The sequence below is a fragment of the Phacochoerus africanus genome, chromosome 2, assembly GCF_016906955.1.
Source record: "Phacochoerus africanus isolate WHEZ1 chromosome 2, ROS_Pafr_v1, whole genome shotgun sequence".
In the NCBI taxonomy this organism is placed as follows: Eukaryota; Metazoa; Chordata; class Mammalia; order Artiodactyla; family Suidae; genus Phacochoerus; species Phacochoerus africanus.
Genome location: NC_062545.1, coordinates 125,532,324 through 125,555,539, shown reverse-complemented (window position 1 = coordinate 125,555,539; position 23,216 = coordinate 125,532,324). Strand labels below are relative to the sequence as shown.

General features: G+C 36.3%; 1 protein-coding gene across 6 annotated transcripts in view; it reads right to left on the bottom strand.

Annotated features, from left to right (window-relative positions):
- Window positions 1–19,853, bottom strand: part of MYEF2 (myelin expression factor 2) — a 72,235-nt gene extending 52,382 nt beyond the window's left edge. For 4 of the 6 annotated variants that reach the window (XR_007133099.1, XR_007133100.1, XR_007133101.1 and 1 more), the window contains exons 1-9: window positions 19,582–19,851; window positions 13,447–13,655; window positions 12,165–12,217; window positions 10,938–10,945; window positions 10,744–10,837; window positions 6,029–6,220; window positions 5,205–5,358; window positions 4,390–4,439; window positions 4,204–4,267 (exon numbers count right to left, since the gene is read on the bottom strand). Coding sequence is in view for 3 of the 6 variants with exons in the window: in XM_047766434.1 (XP_047622390.1) it covers window positions 4,204–4,267; window positions 4,390–4,439; window positions 5,205–5,358; window positions 6,029–6,220; window positions 10,744–10,837; window positions 10,938–10,945; window positions 12,165–12,217; window positions 13,447–13,655; window positions 19,582–19,742 (985 nt within the window). In the remaining 3 variants the exon portion in view is untranslated. Of the gene's footprint in view, window positions 1–4,203; window positions 4,268–4,389; window positions 4,440–5,204; window positions 5,359–6,028; window positions 6,221–10,743; window positions 10,838–10,937; window positions 10,946–12,164; window positions 12,218–13,446; window positions 13,656–19,581 lie in introns of all 6 variants that reach the window. The other 2 variants (XM_047766436.1, XM_047766435.1) reach the window with 1 other exon arrangement.
- Window positions 19,854–23,216: the final 3,363 nt, after the last annotated feature.

The following is a 23,216-nucleotide window of genomic DNA, read 5'->3' as shown; positions in this document are numbered from 1 at the left end:
AGGATATAATAATCTGAGCAAAGGAAGGCATGGGGAAAGGGAGAAAGGGAAAAATAGGGAGTTTAGTAACGATTAACTTAACTAAAACAACAAACTGATTCTGTCAAAATCTATGAGTTTACATTATGTCTCAATAGATAAGAGTATATAAAAACATAAATCTCAAAAAGAATAGATATAAAAGAAGTATGAATAAAGGATTTTTATTCTAAATAAATTGAAGAGCACTAATAGTGGCAAAGACTAAATTAGTCTTTATAAATAAATCAGAAGCCTCTCCTTTATAAAGCCAGAATCATAAAAGGTGACGCACTGAGTGATAAGGTAAACTTGGTGGAGGCAAGAAACAGCTGGCATACAAAGGGAGAACAGACAATATTCAAAGACACATACGCTGAGAATTTTCCAGAATTTATTTAAAATAAATGAATTATCAGATTGTGAAAGCCCAATAAATAGTAATCCATACCCATACTGTAGTAAACTGCATGCCAAAGACAAAGATCTTAAAATCAGCTACATAAAGAGCACAGCTTACCTATAAAGAAAGGACAATTCAAATGGTAGCTGATTCAACAGCAATGATGGAAGCCAGAAGACTGTAGAATATTTTCAATGTGCTAAGAGAAAATAACTACCTTAAATTACATAACCAGTGAAACTACCTTTGGAAATATTTATAGACAAACCAAAATTGAGAGAATTTACTGAAAACAGATCCTCTCATTGAAAGAGCTTTTAAACTATATGCATCAAGGGAAAAAAAATAGTGCCAAGGTCTGTGAAAGCAGAGAAATTAGAAGATAAATGGTAAGAAATAATAACGTCTAACTTTGGGGACTGAAAAAAAGCAATGCAGAACTAAAGCACTGAGCAATAAGAGCAATAATTCAGTAGGATTATTCAGTAGGAAAGTGATTAGGATTAGAGCACTCAATGGTCACTCTACTTTAGAATAAAAATTTCTAAAAGGCAGAAAAATAAAACACAAAAATAAGAAAATGGGATTTAATCCAAATACATCAATTAATGTGAATAAAGAAAACAAAGCTGTTGTAGCTACATTACTATTAGACGAAAAACTTCAAGGTGGTTACTAAAGATGAAATCACTCTACAATAATAAAATCTTGATTCATTAGACAAATATCAATTCTAAGCTTGTATGTACCTACAAAATTAGCTTCAAAATTGTTAAAGGAAAAACAAGAGAGACAAATTCATCACTATAGCATGGGATTTTACCATATATCTCTCAGTAATTGACAGCACAAGTAGACAAAATTATTAGCGGAGATCTAAGATAATTTAAGTGATTAACAAATTTTGTTTAGTGGACATATATAGAACAGTGTACTCGCTATGCACACTTGTAATATTTATTAAAATGTACCATACATTAGGCCACAATGCAAAGTTCAAATTAAATCCAAAGAATCACAACCATAGAGACCATTTTCTATGACCACACTGGTTTTGGTTGTTGTTGCTGTTGTTATTGTTACTGTTTTCCTTTTTTAGGCATATGACGTTCCCGGGCCAGGTACTGAATCCTAGCCACAGCTATTGCAATGTTGGATCCTTAACCCACTGTGCCAGGGCCAGATATCAAACTGGCAATGCCATTGAAACAAGTTGGATCATTAATCCACTAAACCATGCAGGAACTTTGACCACACTATTAAGTTAGAAATTAATAAGGAAAAAAACGCATACATTTGGAAATTCAAAAAAAAAAAAAAAAGACTTAAGAAGAAATCAGGAGTTCCCCTCACGGTGAAGTGGTTAATAAATCCGACTAGGAACCATGAGGTTGCAGGTTTGATCCCTGGCCTCGCTCAGTGGGTTAAGTATCCAGCTTTACCATGAGCTGTGGTGTAGGCTGCAGACGCGACTCCATTCCCACGCTGCTGTGGCCCTGGCATAGGCTAGTGGCTACAGCTCCGATTAGACCCTAGCCTGGGAACCTCCATATGCCTTGGGTGCAGCCCTAGAAAAAACAAGGAAAAAAAAAAAAGACAAAAAAGGAGAAATCATAATGGTAATTTAATAGAAATTAAATCACAATAAAAATACTCAATAGCAAAAAGTATACAGAGGCCAAATTTATAGTCCTAACTACCTGTATTAAAAAAAAAAAAATGCTGCACATTAGTGAAGTAAACATTCAACTTAAGGAGTTAGGACACAAATAAGGGGCTAAACCCACAAAAACTTAGGGAAGAAAATAATAAAACTAAGAGCAGAAATTAAGATATAAAAATAAAATTCACCTCTTTGAAAACACTAACAAAACTGACAAACCTCTAAGAAAAACTAAGAAAAAAAGGGAAAGTAAAAAACCATTAGAATTTTTAAAAAGAATACTACAGATTCTTTTAAAAAGAATATACAGAAATTTAAAGAGACTATTTTATGCCAATAAATCTGAAAATGACCAAAAAAGGTAAAATTCTCAGAAAAATAGAAATTACCACAATTGACTCAAGAAGCAATAGGAAATATGAACATAAGTAGTTAAAAATCTTCTCCCAAATAATAAACCAAGGCCAAACAGTTTTACAAATAACTTCTAGCAAATATAGAGAGAACAGGTTATTCTAACAGAAAAAGAATAGTCCCCAACTTATTATTATTTCTAATAAAAAAAATCAGAATAACCTAAAAATAAAAATATATAAAATGTGGTATTAGCCATTAAAATGAAGGAAATGGAGCCATATCTATCAACATAAATGAATCACAAAACAATGTTAAACCAAAAACAGCATGTTGCAGAATAAATAATAGATAACACCCCAAATTTTAAATCCAGCAAAAAAATTCATATATTTATAGATATGTAAATGTATAATCAAATTATTAAAATCTAGATGATAAACACTGTACTCATAAACTGTTTCCTCTAGGTAAAGTATCTGGCGGGATGAGGTACGGGAGGAGAATCATAACTTTATCTGCAATTTTGTACTTTTTTTAAAATTAATTTATTTTTAGAGCTACACCTCCCAGGCTAGGGATTGAATCAGAGCTGTAGCTGCAGGCCTATGCCAGTCACACCAACACGGGATTCGAGCCACATCTGCAACCTACACCACAGCTTGCATCAGTATGGATCCTTAACCCAATGAGTGAGGCCACAACCTCACAGACACTATGTTGGGTTCTCAACCTGCTAAGCTACCACGGAAAATGCCCCAAATTTTATTTTAAAAGAAAAACCACCTAAAACAAATATGGTCTATGACAGCTAGATGAGTAATTCTGTATTTGTCTGTATATTTAAAATATTTTACAATACAAACTTTAATAATAACCAGAGAAAATACAGTAAAATAGTAAGAACAAAAACTAGTAGATACTAGCTTACATGCTACATGCTTACTTTGTGCCAGCACTGTTCCAACTGCTTTAAGCATATTATATATTAACTCATGCAATACTCATGCCAACCCCATGAAGTAGGTACTATTAGCATCCTCATTTTGAGGTGAGGCACTGAGACACAGATGCTAAGTATTTTACGCTGCTGTTTTATAATTCCTTAGAGAACAATTTGATAATGCTGATCAACGAGCATACCTGAGAACCTATAAATCTAGTTCAGGATATCTATCTTAAAGAAATAACCAAAAATGTACCAAAGATTTATATATTAAAAAAAGGGGGGGGGGAGAGAAAAACTCTATTTGTGATTAAAGGAAAAAAAGTTAAAACATCTACATATACAAAACAGTGAAACAGTAATGGAGCATCTATGATAATTATTACATAGCCAATAAAAAATATGGAAAGAATTCTAGATGTGAAATAATTTTTATAATCTAATGTTTAAAAACACAAAATTATTTATATAGTAGTTCTCATCTACATAAAAAATAAACACAGAAGGAAGACTAGAAGAAAATGTACAAAAATGCTACAATGGAGGTTACTTACAAGTGGTAAAATTATAAGGACTTTCCCCCTCCTCATATATGAGCTTACCAAATTTTTTAGTAAATACTGTTTTTATAATCAGGAAAAACAACAAAAAGAAAAAAAAGTGTCACATATTTATCTTCTCATTCTTCCTAATCAATTACACCAAACCATCCTCATAACTCTTCATACTAAACTGTTGAAAACTTGAAATAAAGAGTTTTCTTAGCATATAAAGTGAAAAAAATGGTCTGTATTATTTCTAATAATCACTTTTACTTACGTGGCAATTGTGGTGTTTTACTATCATGTGAACGGTAGTCTTCATGAGGGACAGACTTGTCATCCTAATTGTAAAAAAGTTTATTACATGGTTAATATATAACTAAAAAAGAATTATAAAGCAGAAGAGAGCAGATAAAAATATTTAAAGAGGTTGGAGAGTTGAAGAGATACATAGAGAACGCACCATTTTCACATGCATAGGTCTATCAAACAAAAACTGCCCATTGAACATAGCTGTTGGTTTAGTCAAGGAATGCCAGTTAAGATGACTATAAAATTATATTTGAACACACATTTTAATAATCTTATTTGGTGTCGGATATGTCTAATATTTTAATCAGCATCTTTGAATATTTTACTTATTTGTATTCGTCCACATGCTCAAAGAAAAAATTTTAATTCCTTGTTTTATATAGTTTTATTTTATAAAATATCTTTTAATTCACTCATTGAAAAAATAAAAGTAACAAGGCATGTATACATACAATTAGTAGTAGCAGAAAGTGAAATCAGAAAAAGTTCATACCAGTCCTGTACACTATGGTTAGTTCACATTTTAAGAGTGACTTTGGTACTTGGAGGGAGCAAAGGTTTTAGGGCTGGAGACCAAATTATTACTTTTTTTAATTTATTTTTTATTTTTGTCTTTTCTAGGGCCGCACCCATGGCATATGGAGTTACCCAGGCTAGGGGTCTAACCAGAGCTGTAGCTGCCAGCCTACGCCAGAGCCACAACAACGCAGGATCTGAGCCGCGTCTGCAATCTACACCACAGCTCACGGCAACGCCAGATCTCCAACCCACTGAGTGAGGCCAGGGATCGAACCCACAACCTCGTGCTTCCTAGTTGGATTTGTTAACCACCAAGCCACAAAAGGAACTCCTGGAGACCAAATTCTAACACACATTTCTAAGCTAGGCAGCCTTAAATTCCCCCACAAAATAGTATCAAACTTCTTCGACTTTATTAAATAATGCTAAAAATGTAAATCAGGATACAAATTGCTTGAACTGCTTCAATTGCTTGTTCAAAAGTGACTGTGCCCATTCCTCTGCTCTTGCCATCTTTGTCTTCTTTAATATCTGCCCGCTTTACAGTTCCAGCTATGCTGAACACTTCCTTTAGCTTCTTCCAACCAACTTTGAAGTCAAGCTTGATATAAAATGATATAAAGTTACAGACATATTAACCCTTCTCCCCATTAATAACACCAATCTTTTCTAAACTCTCAAAAATACAAAGTACTACAATTCTTATTAAACAGTACATCAATAATATTCAAATAAAAACATCTTAAGTTGTTAAAGATCAATTAAGCTACATTCACTTTGTTCCTTACCCTTAATTTTTTTCTAATGCCCAAAACAGACTCAGAGCTGCTTAATCCTATTTTGTACATTTGAAACTTCCACAACTATTTCTATTGGGAAATTCAGATTTTAGAAAGTACTGTTGCTATAACTGACTTTCAAAAGCTTAAAACAAATGACAAACCATCACAAATATCAAAGCTAAAGAAAGAAATCCATTTACCAATATGAACAATAGTCACATAACAAGAAAAGTAAATAATTTCAAGAACTGCTTAAGTATAAATTCCACAGTTCTCCTTTTAAAATATCCTAAATATTTGTATTTACACTCCAACCTTATATTTATGGACTTAAATTGGGTTTGCGTTTATAATAGTTACTGCTTCACTTACTTTAGATAACAATCAGCAAAATGTTCTATAAACTTAAAACCCATTCATCTTTAAATAATCTCATGATTAAAACTAGGTATCTGAATGGCAAATTTTTAGCATAAAGCTTAAACTTACATTAGCAACAAAAATTGTGGAACCAAGTCTACCAGCCTGCAAATTAGTGATAACCTCAGGAGGAATGTTTGGATTATTGAGAATGGAAGGTGGTAAATTCATCAACCCTGATCCCATATCAGGTACATGTCCTCCTGGAAACGATCCTCCTGTTCGCTGCAATGCCCTACGAGCATTTTCTCCATCAGGATCCTATAACAAGACATTGAATGTTAAATGACACTTGATACACCAGTACATCTGTATCACTAAAATAACAACTTCAAATTCTATAGCCGCTATCCCAAATGGCTCAAATTATTGGCCCTCCTGAAGAGTCAGCTTCTTTCTAAAAGCCTGTGGACAAACAAAAGATTTCGGTCTCCAGGGATGTCAATTAAAGACCTTTTCCCAATCACTAAAGTCACTTAAGAACAAGAAATTAGTTTAATTTTGCTCTCATACAAGTATATGGCACATACACATAAATCCGCATAACTCAAAGAGGAACAAATACTGTGACTCTTTTCAAAATGAAGTAATGGTGAATTCTTACCACTAGATGACCAATGAAATGCCAAATTCACACTGATTCAAAGCTTTCAACAGCAGAACATTCTGTTTTAAAACCCAGGAATAGTGGGGTAGAGGGAACTGTTATAATGCGTAAATTTCATTTCTGAACAAAACACAATTATCCACCTCACACCTCTTTCCATCCTCAACAATGATTATGATCTGAGATGGAGGAAGAAGGGAGATTAAGAAAGGGTTGTGGGATGGAAATCCTATAAAATTGGATTGTGATGATCATTGTACAGCTACAAATGTAATAAATTCAATAAGAAATTAAAAAAAAAAAAACAGAGCCTTAAAAAAAAAAAAAAAAAAGGGAAGGCTAAGTGCCCAAGTGAAGAATGGTACTATACATTGTTTGGTCTTTTTCTTAAAACTCATTAACCTTGTAAGAGAAATATTCTACCTTTAAACAAAACAAAAAAAAGCAAGCTTAAACATATTTCTCATCCACCTCACCAGGTAAGAGTGCAAAAAAACAGAAACCACATAAACACACTGTCTGCAATACCAAATGATTATGATCAATTGTAACCATCAACTCTACTCTGCTGGCCTCAGTCTAGAAATACTAATAAAAAGAAAGTTGGATGACTTTAATAAATTTTCTAGAAAGGCCACGAGAATAGAAGGTGACGTGAATATAAGAATACAGGTATTATGGCTTCCAAAGTATTTCTTTACCATGAAAAAATAAAAAGAAATACGAAAGCAAAGAAATAAATGTTTTGAAAAATGCTATAAAATTTTGTAGTTAATAAGCAATAAATGCTTCAGGTCTAAGGTGTCAAAAATTTGCACAAATACAAAACTTAGAATAGTGGTTACCTATTGGGGAAGGAGGAGTTCATAGGAGGGGAGCTGCTTCATGAACTATTAAGACAGAGTATTAGTCCTTAATATCGTCACGTTAATAAAGCATATTGCTATACTTTTGATTTTTTATGCATGTCATATAAACATACATACACAAAAATATACACACATATATCATGTAGAATATATAAAACATGCATAAAATACCACTAGGTAAAACTATCTATACAGCATGCTTTTTATTCCCTTTTTTCCCTTAGATGTCATCCTGCCAGTTATTACCTGCTATTGCTAAGAGAGGGCCTGTAAAAAGCTAACAACTGTTACTGACCCTCACTTAATTAAAATTAAAAATGCAATTCTGGAGTTCCTGTCGTGGCGCAGTGGTTAACGAATCCGACTAGGAACCATGAGGTTGCCGGTTCGGTCCCTGCCCTTGCTCAGTGGGTTAACAATCCGGCGTTGCCGTGAGCTGTGGTGTAGGTTGCAGATGCGGCTCGGATCCCGCGTTGCTGTGGCTCTGGCGTAGGCCGGTGGCTACAGCTCCGATTGGACCCCTAGCCTGGGAACCTCCATATGCCGAGGGAGCAGCCCAAGAAATAGCAACAACAACAACAACAACAAAAAAAGACAAAAGACAAAAAAAAATGCAATTCTAATATCTGTTAATTAACAGTGCAAATATACTTATCCCTAGACTCAAACTACTATGTCTAAGCACTGACCCCAGCCACCCATGTGCAAATCAGATAATTCCACAAGAGGGATTTTTAGAGATATTAATCCAAAAAAAGTTAAATGAATTAAAAACACCTCATCATTCAGCTAAGCCAAACTCAACCATTTTTCTCTTTAAGAAGTTAAAAACGAGAGTATTCTATATAAACCTGGATCACATAACTCTACTATAAGGTCTCTGAAACACTACTGAGGATCTACAATGTGCTAAAACTTAAAAAAAAACACAAACAACATGGGCTTGGCCTTTAGGATACAATAAACTTTTCATCCCATTAAAAAAAAAAAAAAGACAATTTGTAATGCATGCCTTTTGAAAAGGAGTAAGAAACACCATAAAAAAGCAAGTCATAATCCTCAAAATAATAATTTCCCAAATGACGGCTATTCTACAAATGTCACCCTTATGGGAAATTATTAGGGTATCAACACATTTCTGAACATTGATTCTGGCTTATACATAAAATTTGCCAAATAAATGGCTGGCACAGACTGTAACAGTCTAAACTTTCTCTACCAATTCTCTATTTCCTTGTAAAAAATATTTAAAAAAAAAAAAGAAAAGAAAGAAAGAATAAACTCCCAGGGTCAAGTAGAATTAGAAAAACTCATAAGCTGACTACGATAAACAGATACGGGATACTTGTATATGAGACACTTGCATTTGTTGGCAGCATGGCCTTTAATTTTAAACCATTACTACCTCATATCCAGGAACAAGAGACCAAGGACCAGTAACATTCCTACCTTGAAAAGGAATAACAACAATCAAAATTATTATTAGAGCTAACATTTATTATATTACAATATTTTCAGCATGTGCCAAGTACTTTATAATATCACAATTACAACAAGCGGATAACTTTTATTAAATGTTTTACATATACTATTAACTCTTTGAGCCCTCATAACACTGTCAGAGAGATTTAGTATTTCTCCCATTTTAGTGATAAACAAAGAAATAGAGAGGTTAAGTAACTTGCCCTGAGTCACGCACATTTTCTGATGTCAGAGGATGAGTTCTTTTAATCCTCATAAATGTATCTCACTTAATACTTATAAAAACCCATAAATACTAAGTTTAGAGAATAGGTAACATGGCTAGGCACACAGCTAAAAAGCAATAAAGCTGATATTTACAACAATAACATATTAAATTAAACCGTGACTCACAGTACTGCTCTACCACCAATGATCTGCATTCATGTTGGTGGAGACACTTTAAGGTCCCAAAATTATATCCCCTATCCTTTTTTTTTTTTCTTTGTCTTTTTGCCATTTCTTGGGCCGCTCCCACGGCATATGGAGGTTCCCAGGCTAGGGGTCGAATCGGGGCTGTAGCTGCCGGCCTACGCCACAGCCAAAGCAACGCGGGATCCGAGCCGCGTCTACAAACTACACCACAGCTCATGGCAACGCCGGATCGTTAACCCACTGAGCAAGGGCAGGAACCAAACCCGCAACCTCATGGTTCCTAGTCGGATTCGTTAACCACTGCGCCACGACGGGAACTTACCTCTATCCTTTTTTAATATAGACTTTAGCAAGAAATACATGCATAACTTGTCTGTGATCAAACTATTCAGGTAAGATTAACAATATGCACTAAAGAAAGATATGAAAATGACTGCTATTCAAGCTAATCATTTCCAAAGTCAATTACACTTAACTATAAATAGCTTTTTATGTATCTTCTGATCATTCTTTTGTCAACATATTTATCCTGCTACAATTCCATACAAAGAGGACATCTCCATTTTAGGGATTTTCTAAGTTCCAGTTATAAATTTCACTGACAGAGTTATAATTTTTCTTAAATGTTAATCTGGCACAGTTTCAGGATAATTTTATTAAAAGTGAGTATCAATTTTGTTCAAATCCATCAGGTATTTGCATTATTAAGCAAACTTTAATTATCAACTAAAAGAATACCTACAGTATTTCTCAAATCAAACAACACAATCTAAAAACTGAAAATGTGGAGTTCCCGTCGTGGCGCAGTGGTTAACGAATCCGACTAGGAACCATGAGGTTGTGGGTTCCATCCCTGCCCTTGCTCAGTGGGTTAACGATCCGGCGTTGCCGTGAGCTGTGGTGTAGGTTGCAGACGCGGCTCGGATCCTGCGTTGCTGTGGCTCTGGTGTAGGCCGGTGGCTACAGCTCCGATTGGACCCCTAGCCTGGGAACCTCCATATGCCGCGGGGGCGGCCCAAGAAATAGCAAAAAAACAAAAAACAACAACAACAACAAAAAAAAACTGAAAATGTCTCTGTCAAAGTTAGCATTTGAAGTTTGACTGACATAACACTGTAAACCAACTATAATGGAAAAAATAATTAAAAAAATAAATATCTGAGTCCTCTAGTTTTTTAAATCATGCACCTCTGCTTATAACTTGGAATAAATAAATTACATACAGGATACTTCCTTAAGGGCAAATAGGAAATCATGTATGAGCGAAACTATCATCAATTATATAATGCTTTAATAAGTATCCGTGCTTTAAAAAAAATGTAATCACACAAATAACATTACCAGATGAAAATCCAAAGAAAACATGTTCTTATTTTTAAGTCTTTAAATTATTCCCAATATGAGAAACTTACCTCTTTAATATTCAAGGGTCTTCCACTAAGATCATATTTGTTCATAGTTTCTAGTGCTTTCTTTACAAATTCTTCATCTTTGAATTCAACCACACTTAACAGGGAAAAAATTTACAGGAAATGTTTATGTACTAGGATTTTTTTCCAATCAGAAGCTTAAATTTGACTTAAGATACTTAAAAAAATATTCTTACCCACAACCCTAAATCCAGGTAGATTTGTCAATATATGAAAAAGAAAAAAAGTTTTGGATCAGTAGACGAAGTTAATGACAGATTCTAACTTTTAAATCATTAAAAACAATAAAAAATTCAACCATTTTTTATCTTTTACACTTCCAGAAAGTAATAGGCAAGTGACCTCAAATTTTCTGTAAATTTTTAGATCTATCCATTTACGATTATTAACAAGCAAGGAGCACATTTTTACTTTTTGATGACTCTTCTTTAAAACTAATGTCATCACACAAATTCAATCAAAAGTAACTCAACAAAATAACTGAAGGCTCTCATATACCTATCCTTACGTTGTTACAAATATTTTTAAAAGATATATAGTGACAAATAGCTTTTAATGTAAATTTTTCCATTTTATTAAAATCAAAATAGGAAATATTAATCTAATTTTTAAAGAAGTTCTCTGTTAAAGAACTTTAACGCAATTTATGAGCACCCAAGTATAAGTATGTTAAAAAAAAATCTATGCTGTAGAAACAGATTAGTAGAATCATTTTCTAAATAATTCCTTGTCATTATTACTGTTCAAAGTGCCATTGGAATGTGATGACAAAGGTTTTTATTTCTTATGCACCCAACCCAACCGGTTTTTGCTAATACAACTAAGCACTGCTAAAAGGCTTCCCACTGTATTCTTTACTATATTGCTTTCTGGTTGCTAAAAATCAAAATCTACTATCAACCAATTCCTTCTATGTCAATTTAATCATCAATGTTTTTCATACCAATTGGTCAGAGCACTGCCTCTTATGTAGTCCTGCAGGCTACCAGATTAAGCTCTTCAGTTTAAGTTTCAAACATATATTCTGAATTAACACCTTTAAACTATAGCCTCTCATAGAACTCTTAGGAAATATTATCAGTTCAGTGACTTTTAAAATATCCTTGAAGACATCAAAACACAACAAAAAAAATCCTATATTAAAATCTGTTGGCTAAGAAGCATTACCTTAGAGCATTAGAAAAGTGAATGCCCTTTATGAGCATTTACAAAACCCTTCCCTTCAAGGCAGCTAGCTTGGTTTGTATAAGTGTCAGACTTGCTAGTATAAAGCCTCAAATCTTGCATAATAGAGTAAAACAAAATGAAACTTAAGTTTCCAAAAACTGGTACAAGTATTATACAAAAAGTAAACTGCTGAGGAACTTTTAAACCTCAAGCAGATTATTGCCCACAGCACTTACCCTTGATTTTCCTTCCGCATCCTTAAAGAGCTCCACGTATGTAACCTCACCAACTACATAAGACATACAAAAGGAAGATACCAAGAAACAATACATTTAAACACCAATATCTTGCTTTACTGCACACCTGTGCACAACTCTACAGAAAAGCACCTATTATTCACCAACAATCAAAACCAGACCAACATACCTCCTATCAATGGCTATGAAAATTTAACTAATTTTCAGAAATGTACATCATCCACATTCTCTGAAAAAGCTAACAACCATATTAACCTAATTCATGCTACAGATCATGTTTTGGCCAGCATGATATAGTTGGTGAACAAATGCACATATACATACAAATAGTCCCTTAGCCTATCATATTAAAAACATCAACATTAGCACTTTTCAAATAACTTTGGTCGCCTACACACAACAGCTGTTTTAAGGTGACTTTCTACCTGAATGTCTTCAATCATGTTTGCCATCAGTAAACTAAATTTACAAGTCATGCTTCACAGCAAGCCACACACTTTCTAAATAAAGTCAATGAATAAAACCAATCAAATAGTTGTCACCTTACAACAGATACACCAATGCAAATTTTTTTTTTTTATTAGAAGAGATCAGCCTCAAAACCAAGTACATAATTTGCAGGACTGTTGAAACTCCATTTTTCAGAGATAACAAAACTAACTTTTACAAGATCAAGTATTAAAATTATTTTTCCCCAAAGCCAACCGTGTATATAAAATGAAGGTTTTCAGGTTATTCTGGAAACAAAACTGCAACAGCAGTAACGCAATTTTAATATAGAACTGCAGAGACAGCATCATGGCATTCATGACAATGCAAACAAAATGAATTCCACAGCCAGATTCCAGACTCCACCAAGATAATAACAAAGCAGCTTTTGGAAAAAAAAAATCAGACCTTATTATTCATACTTTAACCCGCTAAATGTATTGCTTATCTAATGCAAAAGCCCTTTAAAAATCTAAAAAAACTTCAACTAGACAAAACAATCACTTTAACAAAATTCTTGGTGGCATGCATATACTGGCTCACTACTACCCCACTAAAATGGCAAGAATAAAATAACTTCATTTATCTATACTACCTTGTAATGAAATTATGTCATGGGAAAGAAGAGGAAAAGATTAATTTATGAGTCAAGAAATAAACAAAAATCAATTCTCTGACTCTGCATGGCTAAGAGGTATAAAAAAAGTTTGCTTAGCTCCCTCCCCATTCTATATGAAGATTATCCAACGAGGGGTTTATCAAAAATAGTTACCTTTTTCTCTCATTAGATCTTTAATGGCTTGCCACTTCATATCATATGGGATGTTGCTAATAAAAACCCTGTTACGATTTGGACCCTTCTTTTCTCCAGTGCCTGAATTCTTGTCTTTTGAATAAGGATGAAATCTATTGGCTTTCTTATTTCCCATAGATTTTTCTTTTAATTCAGATTTCTCTTCTTTGACTGGTTCATCATTCTCCCTATGAATCAAAAACAAAAAGAAAACCTCAGGGGTGCTTCTAATAATGGCAGTCTACATTAAATAAATATTTCATATCTATCACTTCACAAAATTCTCCCCTAAATTAGACCTCAGCAAAGCAGCTTGAGAGTAGGCCTACTGGCTTTAAAATCACTCAGTGCCTTCAAAGCAAGGATCTAGACATATCACCAAATTTCTCATTTAACAGTCCTCTTTTTTTCCTTATTAAATAGCTGCAGCACCCAAACAATCACCCAGCTTTTCTCATCATATTATGTAATAAATGTTACTAGAACCTAACAAAGGAGGAAAGTGGGTGATTTCATTCCTAGGGTATACTAAAACTGCCACTTTAATGGAAAATTAACTTTCTGGGCCTCACTGAGAACTAACTAAAAAAATAATATATAAAATGATACCCCGAAAAAGTTCATCTCTTAAAGGTTAATGGTTTCCTCCCAGAACTTTCCTACTCCACTGCTTAAAACATAATTAAAACATGTAACATTAGTAATCTGGTTGGTTAGGAGTGATCAGGTCATGCGAAAACTGGCTTCTGTCACCTACGTTTATGAGTTTTAAAAGGAAAGCAGGAGTTCCTATCGTGGCTCAGAGGAAATGAATCTGACTAGCGTCCATGAGGACACAGGTTCAATCCCTGGCCTTGCTCAGTGGGTTAAGGATCCAGCGTTGCCATGAGCCGTGGTGTAGGTAGCAGATGTGGCTTGCATTCCATGTTGCTGTAACTGTGGTGTAGGCCAACAACTACAGTTTGGATATGACCCCTAGCCTGAGAACCTCCATATGACATGGGTACAGCCCTAAAAAGACAAAAAAAGAAAAAGAAAAACAGTTATATCTATACACTCCCATATGACTCTCATGATTTTTGTCTATTCCCACTTGTGATCAACATAGAAAGTTGATAAGGTATCCTCTTATTTTCATGCACAATATTTTCTGTGTTTTAACCTATAAACTAAGATAGGGTACTTTACAGAATCATGCTATTTTTATTAGAAGTATTACCTGTAATGGCAGAATGGGATAAAGAAGGGAAGCAGTAAATAAATGCAACATGAACCAGAATTTCCTAAATCTACTTTTAGTTGTTTTTGTTGTTTTTTTTTGTTTTTTGTTTTTTTTTGCTTTTCAGGGCTGCACCCTTGGCATATGGAGGTTCCAGCCTAGGGGTCAAATCGGAGCTATAGCCACCAGCCTACGTCACAGCCTCAGCAATGCTGGAGCCTTAACCCACTGAGCGAGGCCAGGGATCGAACCCGCCACCTCGTGGTTCCTAGTCGGAGTGTTTCTGCTGCACCACGATGGGAACTCCTCATAAATCTACTTTTTAATAAAGCCCTAACAGGAACAAAATACATAATTTATAAGATTGTAATCACATTACAAACTATACGATGCTATCGCCCAAGCATCTATAACATGTAAGAAACACACTTAAAGTAAATCCTAAAAGCAAAAATCTGTATATACATTTTTAAAATGCAGTTTACTTTTCAAAAGTAATCTTTTTTAATAGAAGTAACAATAGATTTAAGTTTCTAATTACTCTAGTGAACTAATTGTTTTTTATTATTATTATTTTTTTTTAGGGCCGCACCCATGGCATATGGAGGTTCCCATGCTAGGGGCTGAATTGGAGCTGTAGCTGCCGACCTATGCCACAGCCACAGCAACACGAGATCCGAGCCGTGTCTTCAACCTACACCACAGCTCATGGCAATGCCATTGAGCGAGACCAGGGATCGAACCTGCAACCTCATGGCTCCTAGTCGGATTCATTTCCACTGCGCCACAATGGGAACTCCTACTCTAGTGAATTTAAAGCTATTTAATTAAAACTGATTTTAAAGCATTTTTTCACAAACATATACTAAGAAAAATCTCTGGGAACTATATCCAAGAACTTAAATCTTTTAAAGCTTCCTGGATTATTCTGACAACCAACCAGGTTTCATAACCCAGGCTCTACATTATATTCTAAGCCAAGTGCCTGTGGGAAACTATATACTGCAGTGCTCCACACACACCTCTTATTGCAGTCTCTTGTTCTATGATATATTGAACTTTTCAAACATTACTTTTCTGGGTGGGTAACGCAGCCATAAATATAGTATACAGAACTCTATGAGAACAAAAACTATCTGCATTGGTATCAGCATCATCTACCATGGCAACATGTACTTGACAAAATTAACTTTTGAATGAATAATTAGTCAATTAAAATCTCATATTCATCTGAGTGCAGATGATGCTACCGTCTGCGAGAAAAACTGCTAAAATCAAGGAAGACACATCAGGACCAAACATACTTTGCCACCTTTTCAGACCTTGGAACACCTCCACTATCAAATATCTTCCCTCACCAGAAATGGCACAGCCTGGAAGTGCTGGTCTCAACTGTCCAACTCTAGCAAACACCTATCTGTCTGAACAGAGTGGCACTCCTGTAAATGGCAGCAAGCAGTCAAAAGGCACAGAGGCCTTTTCTCTGGTTTCTGGATACAGTAGATACAAGAACAAACCCTTCTTTGTAATCCCCTCAAGAACCTATTTACATAGTAGGCTGAATTCAATGTTTTTAAGATAACTAAGTTTCCATATAGGTGAGCAGACATCTATATAGTCTCTGGCCAAACACCTCTTCCCCTGCCTATTTTCTTCCTGAATGAAACCAACTGTGAAAAATGCCAAAAGTACTAAGCACTCGCTATGTTCTTTTATTCTTACATGGACGTTGTAAGCTGTCAACAATCTGACAATTTTATTAAAAGCAGTAGTGTTATATAGAATATGCTCCTTAAAATATTACTCAAGGGATGACCAGAGGGAGAGATTTCTTTGAGTTTTTCCTGGTTAGTAGCAACTTAAACATACTGCTAAAATGCTCATCTACAATGCATTAATAAAGATTATCTGTGGAAGATAGGTCTGATTATTGAGAAACTAAGCCATAAATACTTAAATTCTGAGCTCATTTTCTATGTCAAAATATACTACAAGAAAGACAGTAAAGAGATATGTGAAAATTCTTAGGGAAATGATGCTACCTATCAAATATTGGCACTATATCCAAAATTCCATGTAATAATCCCTAAACTATTCATCTAAGAAATCCTGCTTTTAATGTACTTGATATCAAGACTACGATGATTCTAAGTCACAAAAACACCATGTATTCTTTCTGGGGGGGGGGGGACATGGGGTGGGGGCACTCCCATGGCATACAGAAATTCCACGGCCAGGGATCAAACCCACGCCACAACAGCCACCAGGGCTGCTACAGTGACAACACAGGATCCTTAACCCACTGAGCCAGAGAACTCCAAGCCCAGTCCCGTTCTTTACTTCTTAAAAAAATAAATAAATAAAAAATACTACTCTACTTCAAACACTACAACCTGTACCAATGCTTGATATTTTATATAAGCACGACATTAACTCTCAATGTCCACATACTCCAAGGGTTACTTAGTCACACATGGATAATGAAGAAGTTATAATATATTTTCCCATTCACTTAAGAAATGGGAAATATGTTGAATTTCTTGTCAAAAGATGTGAACATGCCAAGTCCTCTGTATATGAGTTTCATGATCACAGAAGTTCACCCTGCATTTCTTAAGTGTTTACTGGCACTTTTTAAATACAAGGACTTGGGGATACAAAGATGAGTAAGACATAGTTGTTTCCTTCTTCAATTACTATGGATTAACCTTGGCAAAAATCATTTCAGTCTTGATGACAAGCAGCAGCACACTGCTCACTTTGGGGGGAAGGGGGCATTGAGCCCAAGGCATGCAGAAATTCCTGGGCCAGGGTTGGACCCCGAGCCACAGCAGTGACCTGAGCCACAGCAGTGGAAATGCTGGATCCTTAACCCACTGAGCCACCAGAGAACTCTGCATACTGTTCACTTCTAACCAATACATATTTTAAGACAACATATGGCAATTTTTATCATCTCTATGAATTTTTATCATTAAAATATATGGTAAATTAACCCAAAGTTTATGCATTGAGTTGTTAACTACTCCAGTCAGTGTACAGGGTCAAAAAAATGTTAGATTGACGCCAAGTAAATGTCCCTAGTTATTCAGTGTGAGTGACCCGTGCTGAACTGTATATGTTCTTAAGGAATAGACAGTACAAGAAACCCCTGCTAGTAAATTGGTCTCTTTACTCAACTCTGGGGAAAAGAAGGGAGAGAGATGAATTATAAGCAATATGAAAAGATTCTGCATTTGTATTTATTGGTAACATTTCTTAATTTCTTCACCTTATATTTTTTCTTTCTCCAATCAGAAGTGAAAGGGATTTTTTTCCAACCTGTTTTCTCCTGTCTAGCTAAACCCCAATGAGACTTTAAAAGGGATTAGTGACTTTTAGATCTTATGGAGGTTTAGATACCAGCTTTACCTATACCAACACTATTATATTAATCATACCCAAGTATAGTAGGGTTTCGCTCCATAACGCAAGGCTGTATTTTTTGTTTGGGAGGACAGGATGGCAGGCTCACATTTAAATATAAACAAAAAGCACACATTTTAAGTTTATCATTCCACTGTTTTTCATTTATATTTATATTGCCAAATCCCTGAAAGCTCACATTTTGGCAGGCAGGGTAGAAGTGCTTCACTCACTTTTTGGTTCTTCAGTTACTGAGGTGCACCACATTCCACCTAGAAACAAACTCCACTGAGGTCAAATCTCCTATACTCACACCTCAGTTTTGCCTCGAAGATGCTACCAATCCTATTCAAACCCAAACAAGAGCAATAGTGTCATAACAGAGCTGGAAGACCTACCTTATCTGCAATCAACCCTTAAACAGACTGGTCCAGGCCTTACATAGTTCTCCAAACATTCTTATACAAAAAAAAAGTAAGAATGACATTTACCTTTCCTATTTTAGTGTAAGTATTATGTTCACTACTTTCTACTGAGGCATAATTGAGAGAAGGAAAAGTATGTTTTCACTAAATTACTACCATACTTTCAATATCAGGTTTAAAGAGCTGGGCATATGCAAATAAATGCGACTTCATATACCCCTTTATAACAAGAACAAAGGGGAGTGCAGCATTTCCCTTTAACTAGAAATCATTTTGGATTCGAGTTGACTACATTCTTTACTGGCACTGATGACACCTGCAATTTTAAAAAGTAGTGAATTTTCTTCAAATAAAAAAATCTTATTTTATCATTTTACCAAAATTAAGATTCTATTATGATGCATTGAGGGTTTTCTTAAATAGCCTGCACCGCTGACAAATATGGGGAGGGAGTGGGGGTGCGGTGCTGGACATCACAGTTACCTTTTTAATGTACCTCTTACCAATTCAAGGGTAACACAATGGATTCAGTCTCACAGCATATTACTAAACTTCCTCTTGGTATATATCAGTTAAGAAATGAATACATACTTTAGAAGAGAAAAAACAACATAACAGAGAACTCATAAAGCTCAGAATGAGGCCGGGGAGATGGAGGCGATATTCCTTTTACAAACGTTCACGGTGGTTAAGAGGAAATGGTCCGATGATGTCATCCCTAGTTACTCCCTAGTGATGAACACTAACTACTGGCCTTTAAAAGAGGGACAGTCTTCCTGCAAACCGTGGCGACCGCCTAGCTCGGCTTCAAAGTCGGGGAGAGGGGGGTGCTCGCTGTCTGGGACCTGAAGCAGGGGAGGGGGCGCCGACCCCGAGGCCCGCAACCAGGCTCTCCTGGTTGGGGCGGGCGGGGAGGGCCCGGGAACCGGCCGGCTGCACCTGCATCTCCTGCCGCCCACGGCACGGGGAGCGGTCAACCCCACCAAGGCTCAGCCCGGCTTTGGACCCGCTAGGCCCACTTCCCGCCCCCCACCTCGTCCCGGTCCCCGGAGAAAAAGACAATACATTTTAACGCCATTGGAGCTGCTGCTGTGCTGTGGCGGCTGTTTCTCCTGCTCCGGCGGGTGAGGTTCTCGCCGGAGCTGGCCAGGCGACTCCGTGGGCTGCTGATGCGAGCTGTCGTCGCCTGCGGCTCTAAGCGCTTCGGGCTTGTCGGCGTCCGCCATCCCGCAGCCGCGGCCTCCGCCTCGGCCGCCTGCGCTGAGAGGCTCCGAGCGCGACAATGGCGGCGGCCGGGAAAGCGGTAACGGATCCCGATTTGAAAAGGCCCCGAGCGCTCAGTTGCCCGGATCTCGCGAGAGCCGATCTGGGCTGGGAGACTGGGAGATAGTGTGAGCTGGGGGATGGGGGAGCGAGTAGGGGGAGTGAGTGGGAGGGGAGGGAAGGGGTGATGGGTCAGGACTGCCACAGCAGGCGCAGTAGATCCTGCTCCAGCCTGAGGTGGGCTTGACTTGTCCAGAAGCCCTTGGTGGGGCACTGTTCCGACCACCAGCCTCTCTGTTTCTTGGCACCCAATGGGGTCTTCGCTTAGAAAAGTCGGCTCTGGGTGTTAGAAATCCCTAGAGCTCTGAAACCCAAACTATTTTAATCATTCCATGCAGGGGCAGTTTAAATTAGAGAAGCAGACACCGCTGTGCATCTTTAAAAACTTCTGCAAATCTTCAGACTCCCCTTAGAAATCCTTTGAAAACTGCAAATAAATCACTTGCCACTTCAATGCCTGGGCACTCTGGATATTCAATAAATAGTTATTGATGACTGGTTGCAATTCACCATAATGAATGGCTTTGAATTTCTTTGAGTTGGGTTGTTCTTGAGATTAAGGCTTTCCTTAGAAGTCAGCTATGAGCTTATAAAAAGAAGACTAGAGTTTTTAATTCTCCAGGCAGGAATCAATGACGAGAATCCATGCTTTTCATAAAAAATATAGTAGATTGGCTAATAATGGTCATTTTGCTTTTTGGTTGTGTTTATTATATGCTGATGGAAATTATATTTGACTCAAACAAATTTAATTACCTTATGGGGTTTTAAAATATAGTCACAGATTTGTTTTCCTCTAAGTATTAAAAAGAAACCCACTGAACTTAACTCCTAACCTGAGAGTACTATAATAATATTTCACATTGAAATAATCTTTTTCAGCTGAAAAGTTCAAAGACTTTACCAAACCTTTCTTTTCATAAAGAGACAAATATGTATGATTTATAGGCTTTGCGGAATATCACGCACACATTAGCAATACAGCTAGAACTAATACTCAGGGAATATATAATTTCCTCAATTTCCCCTATTCTTTGACATTTCAGTGTGTAGGTTTCTGCCCTCAAGTAAAAAATGCCACAAAACATCCAGTCCTACACCAGAAGAGTTGAGCTACTTCATTAGACACGCACGCTTAAACATCAGAGCACACTTGGTAAAATACTGCTTTTTAGGGTGCTACTGACATTATTTCATAAATACAACACAAGCTATTGTAGTTCCTGCATAAATTGTTTTTTTCTCAGTCAATCCCCCAAGATTTAGCATTTGGAGTAAGAGAAAGGGCATTGGATTTTGACACCAAAAAATCTGGTTTAGAACCCTAGATCAGCCACTTTCTGCCTGTAACTCCTTGGGCAAGTCACTTAACTTCTCAATCTTTCCGTAATATATAAGGATAATAATAATTAACTAGCAAGATTAAGATGAAGATTAAAAGAGAGCACGTTATGTAGGGCAGAGCTCTATATGAATATAAAGTAGTAATACAAATCTCTCTGCTATGTCTACCTTTCTAGGCTGGGCAGGATTTTAGTCAAAGAGAAGTCAGGTGATTTTCCCATAGAACTGAATTGTAAGTACTTCCAAAACATTCATCACTCTGTTATTCTTCACTGTTGTTGAATTTAAGATAAAAATTTAACCCTGCAGTCTCTAATATAGTATATTCTTGCAAAATCTTTCATTGGGTTCAATTTTATACTTTTAGGAGGACTTCATGCTTAAAACAGAGTAGTAGGCACATGAGGAATCATTGCTTCATGAGGAATCAATCAATCATTCATGAGGAATCCAAAAATGAGTACAGCCTATTCTGGGAGAGAACAGTTCTAAAAAGCACTATTTAAGGGCTGTAATAGAGATAAATGTGAAATATAATTAAAAGTTTACTTACAAAAACAGGAAGCTGTCCTGCATGTTGTAGTGTGATAATTAAAACATTCAATTAAAATATTTATCTTGACCACTGAGTTTTTTGGCACTCCTTCAATGTTGTGCCCAAGACAAAACCTCCCTTACTGTACTGTAGCCCTGGTCCTGATAAATGCATAAAGGGAAGAGGTTAATTTCTATAAGGGAAATCAATGAGAGCTTCAAAAAAGAGCTGAATCTCAAAATACGGAGAGAGTTGGGGCAGCTTCTAAAGAGAAAATGATTAATATTATTACATCTGACTACTCTGTAAATTGATCTTTCCTCCCTCTCTTGCTACTAATATTGTACTTGACCTTAGCTAAATCTGCAAAAAAAATTTTAATTTACTAACATCCTATTGCTATATTCCATTTCTATATTTTCCTTCCTTCTTTCCTTTACTTTTTTTTCAGTCCATATACACATGCTGAAAAATTATTGAGTAATGCTTTAGCTTGTATCCTCTCACAATTCCTACTGCAAAATTCACCCTTTGCAATTGCACAAAATGTATACCTGGTATAACCTCACATAACCACCCAGTTTTCTTTTTTACAAATTAAAGTGTATGTGTTTACATGTGTTTGTGATAGAGTAAAAGAAGGAGGGAGGAGAAGAGGGGAGGGAGAGATTGAAAGAAAGAACCATTATACATATCTGGAAAATTAACCCTAAAATTCCAAAATATCTTCAATTAATTCTTTAATATGTGTTTCATTTAGAAATTGTACTCACCAGCTAGTAACAGGACTAGAAATAATACTGTCTTAAAAAAGATCAAACTTGTTACTCTCTTAAGTAAAAACAGTGCAGAGGGAGGTATCCCAGAGCAGGATAGTAGCTCCAAAATTACCATGGACTCTAGTTCCTTCTGTCTTAACCTTTCACCATCCTGGTGTGTGGCTAACATTCTTAAGGTCACCCCATGGCCCAAGATGACTACTGGAGCTATAGGTATCTTGTCCACACTGGGGGCCAGAAGCCATTCGAAAAAGAAGGATCCTGGAGTTCATGTCTTGGCTCAGTGGTTAACGAATCCAACTAGGAACCATGAGTTTGAGGGTTCGCTCCCTGGCCTTGCTCAGTGGGTTAAGGATCCGGCGTTGCCCTGAGCTGTGGTATAGGTTGCAGATGCGGCTCGAATGAATCTGGCGTTGCTGTGGCTGTGGTGTAGGCCGGCAGCTACACCTCGGATTGGACCCCTAGCCTGGGAACCTCTATATGCTGCGAGAGCGGCCCTAGAAAAGGCAAAAAGACAAAAAAAGAAAAAGAAAAAGAAAGAGAGAGAGAGAGAGAAAGAAAGAAAGAAAGAAAGAAGGAAAGAAAGAAAGAAAGAAAGAAAGAAAGAAAGAAAGAAAGAAAGAAAGAAAGAAAGAAAGAAAGAAAGGAAAGAAAGAAAGAAAAGAAAGAATCCTGTCCAGAAGTCTCACACAACACTTTCACTCATGGGTCAGAACTTA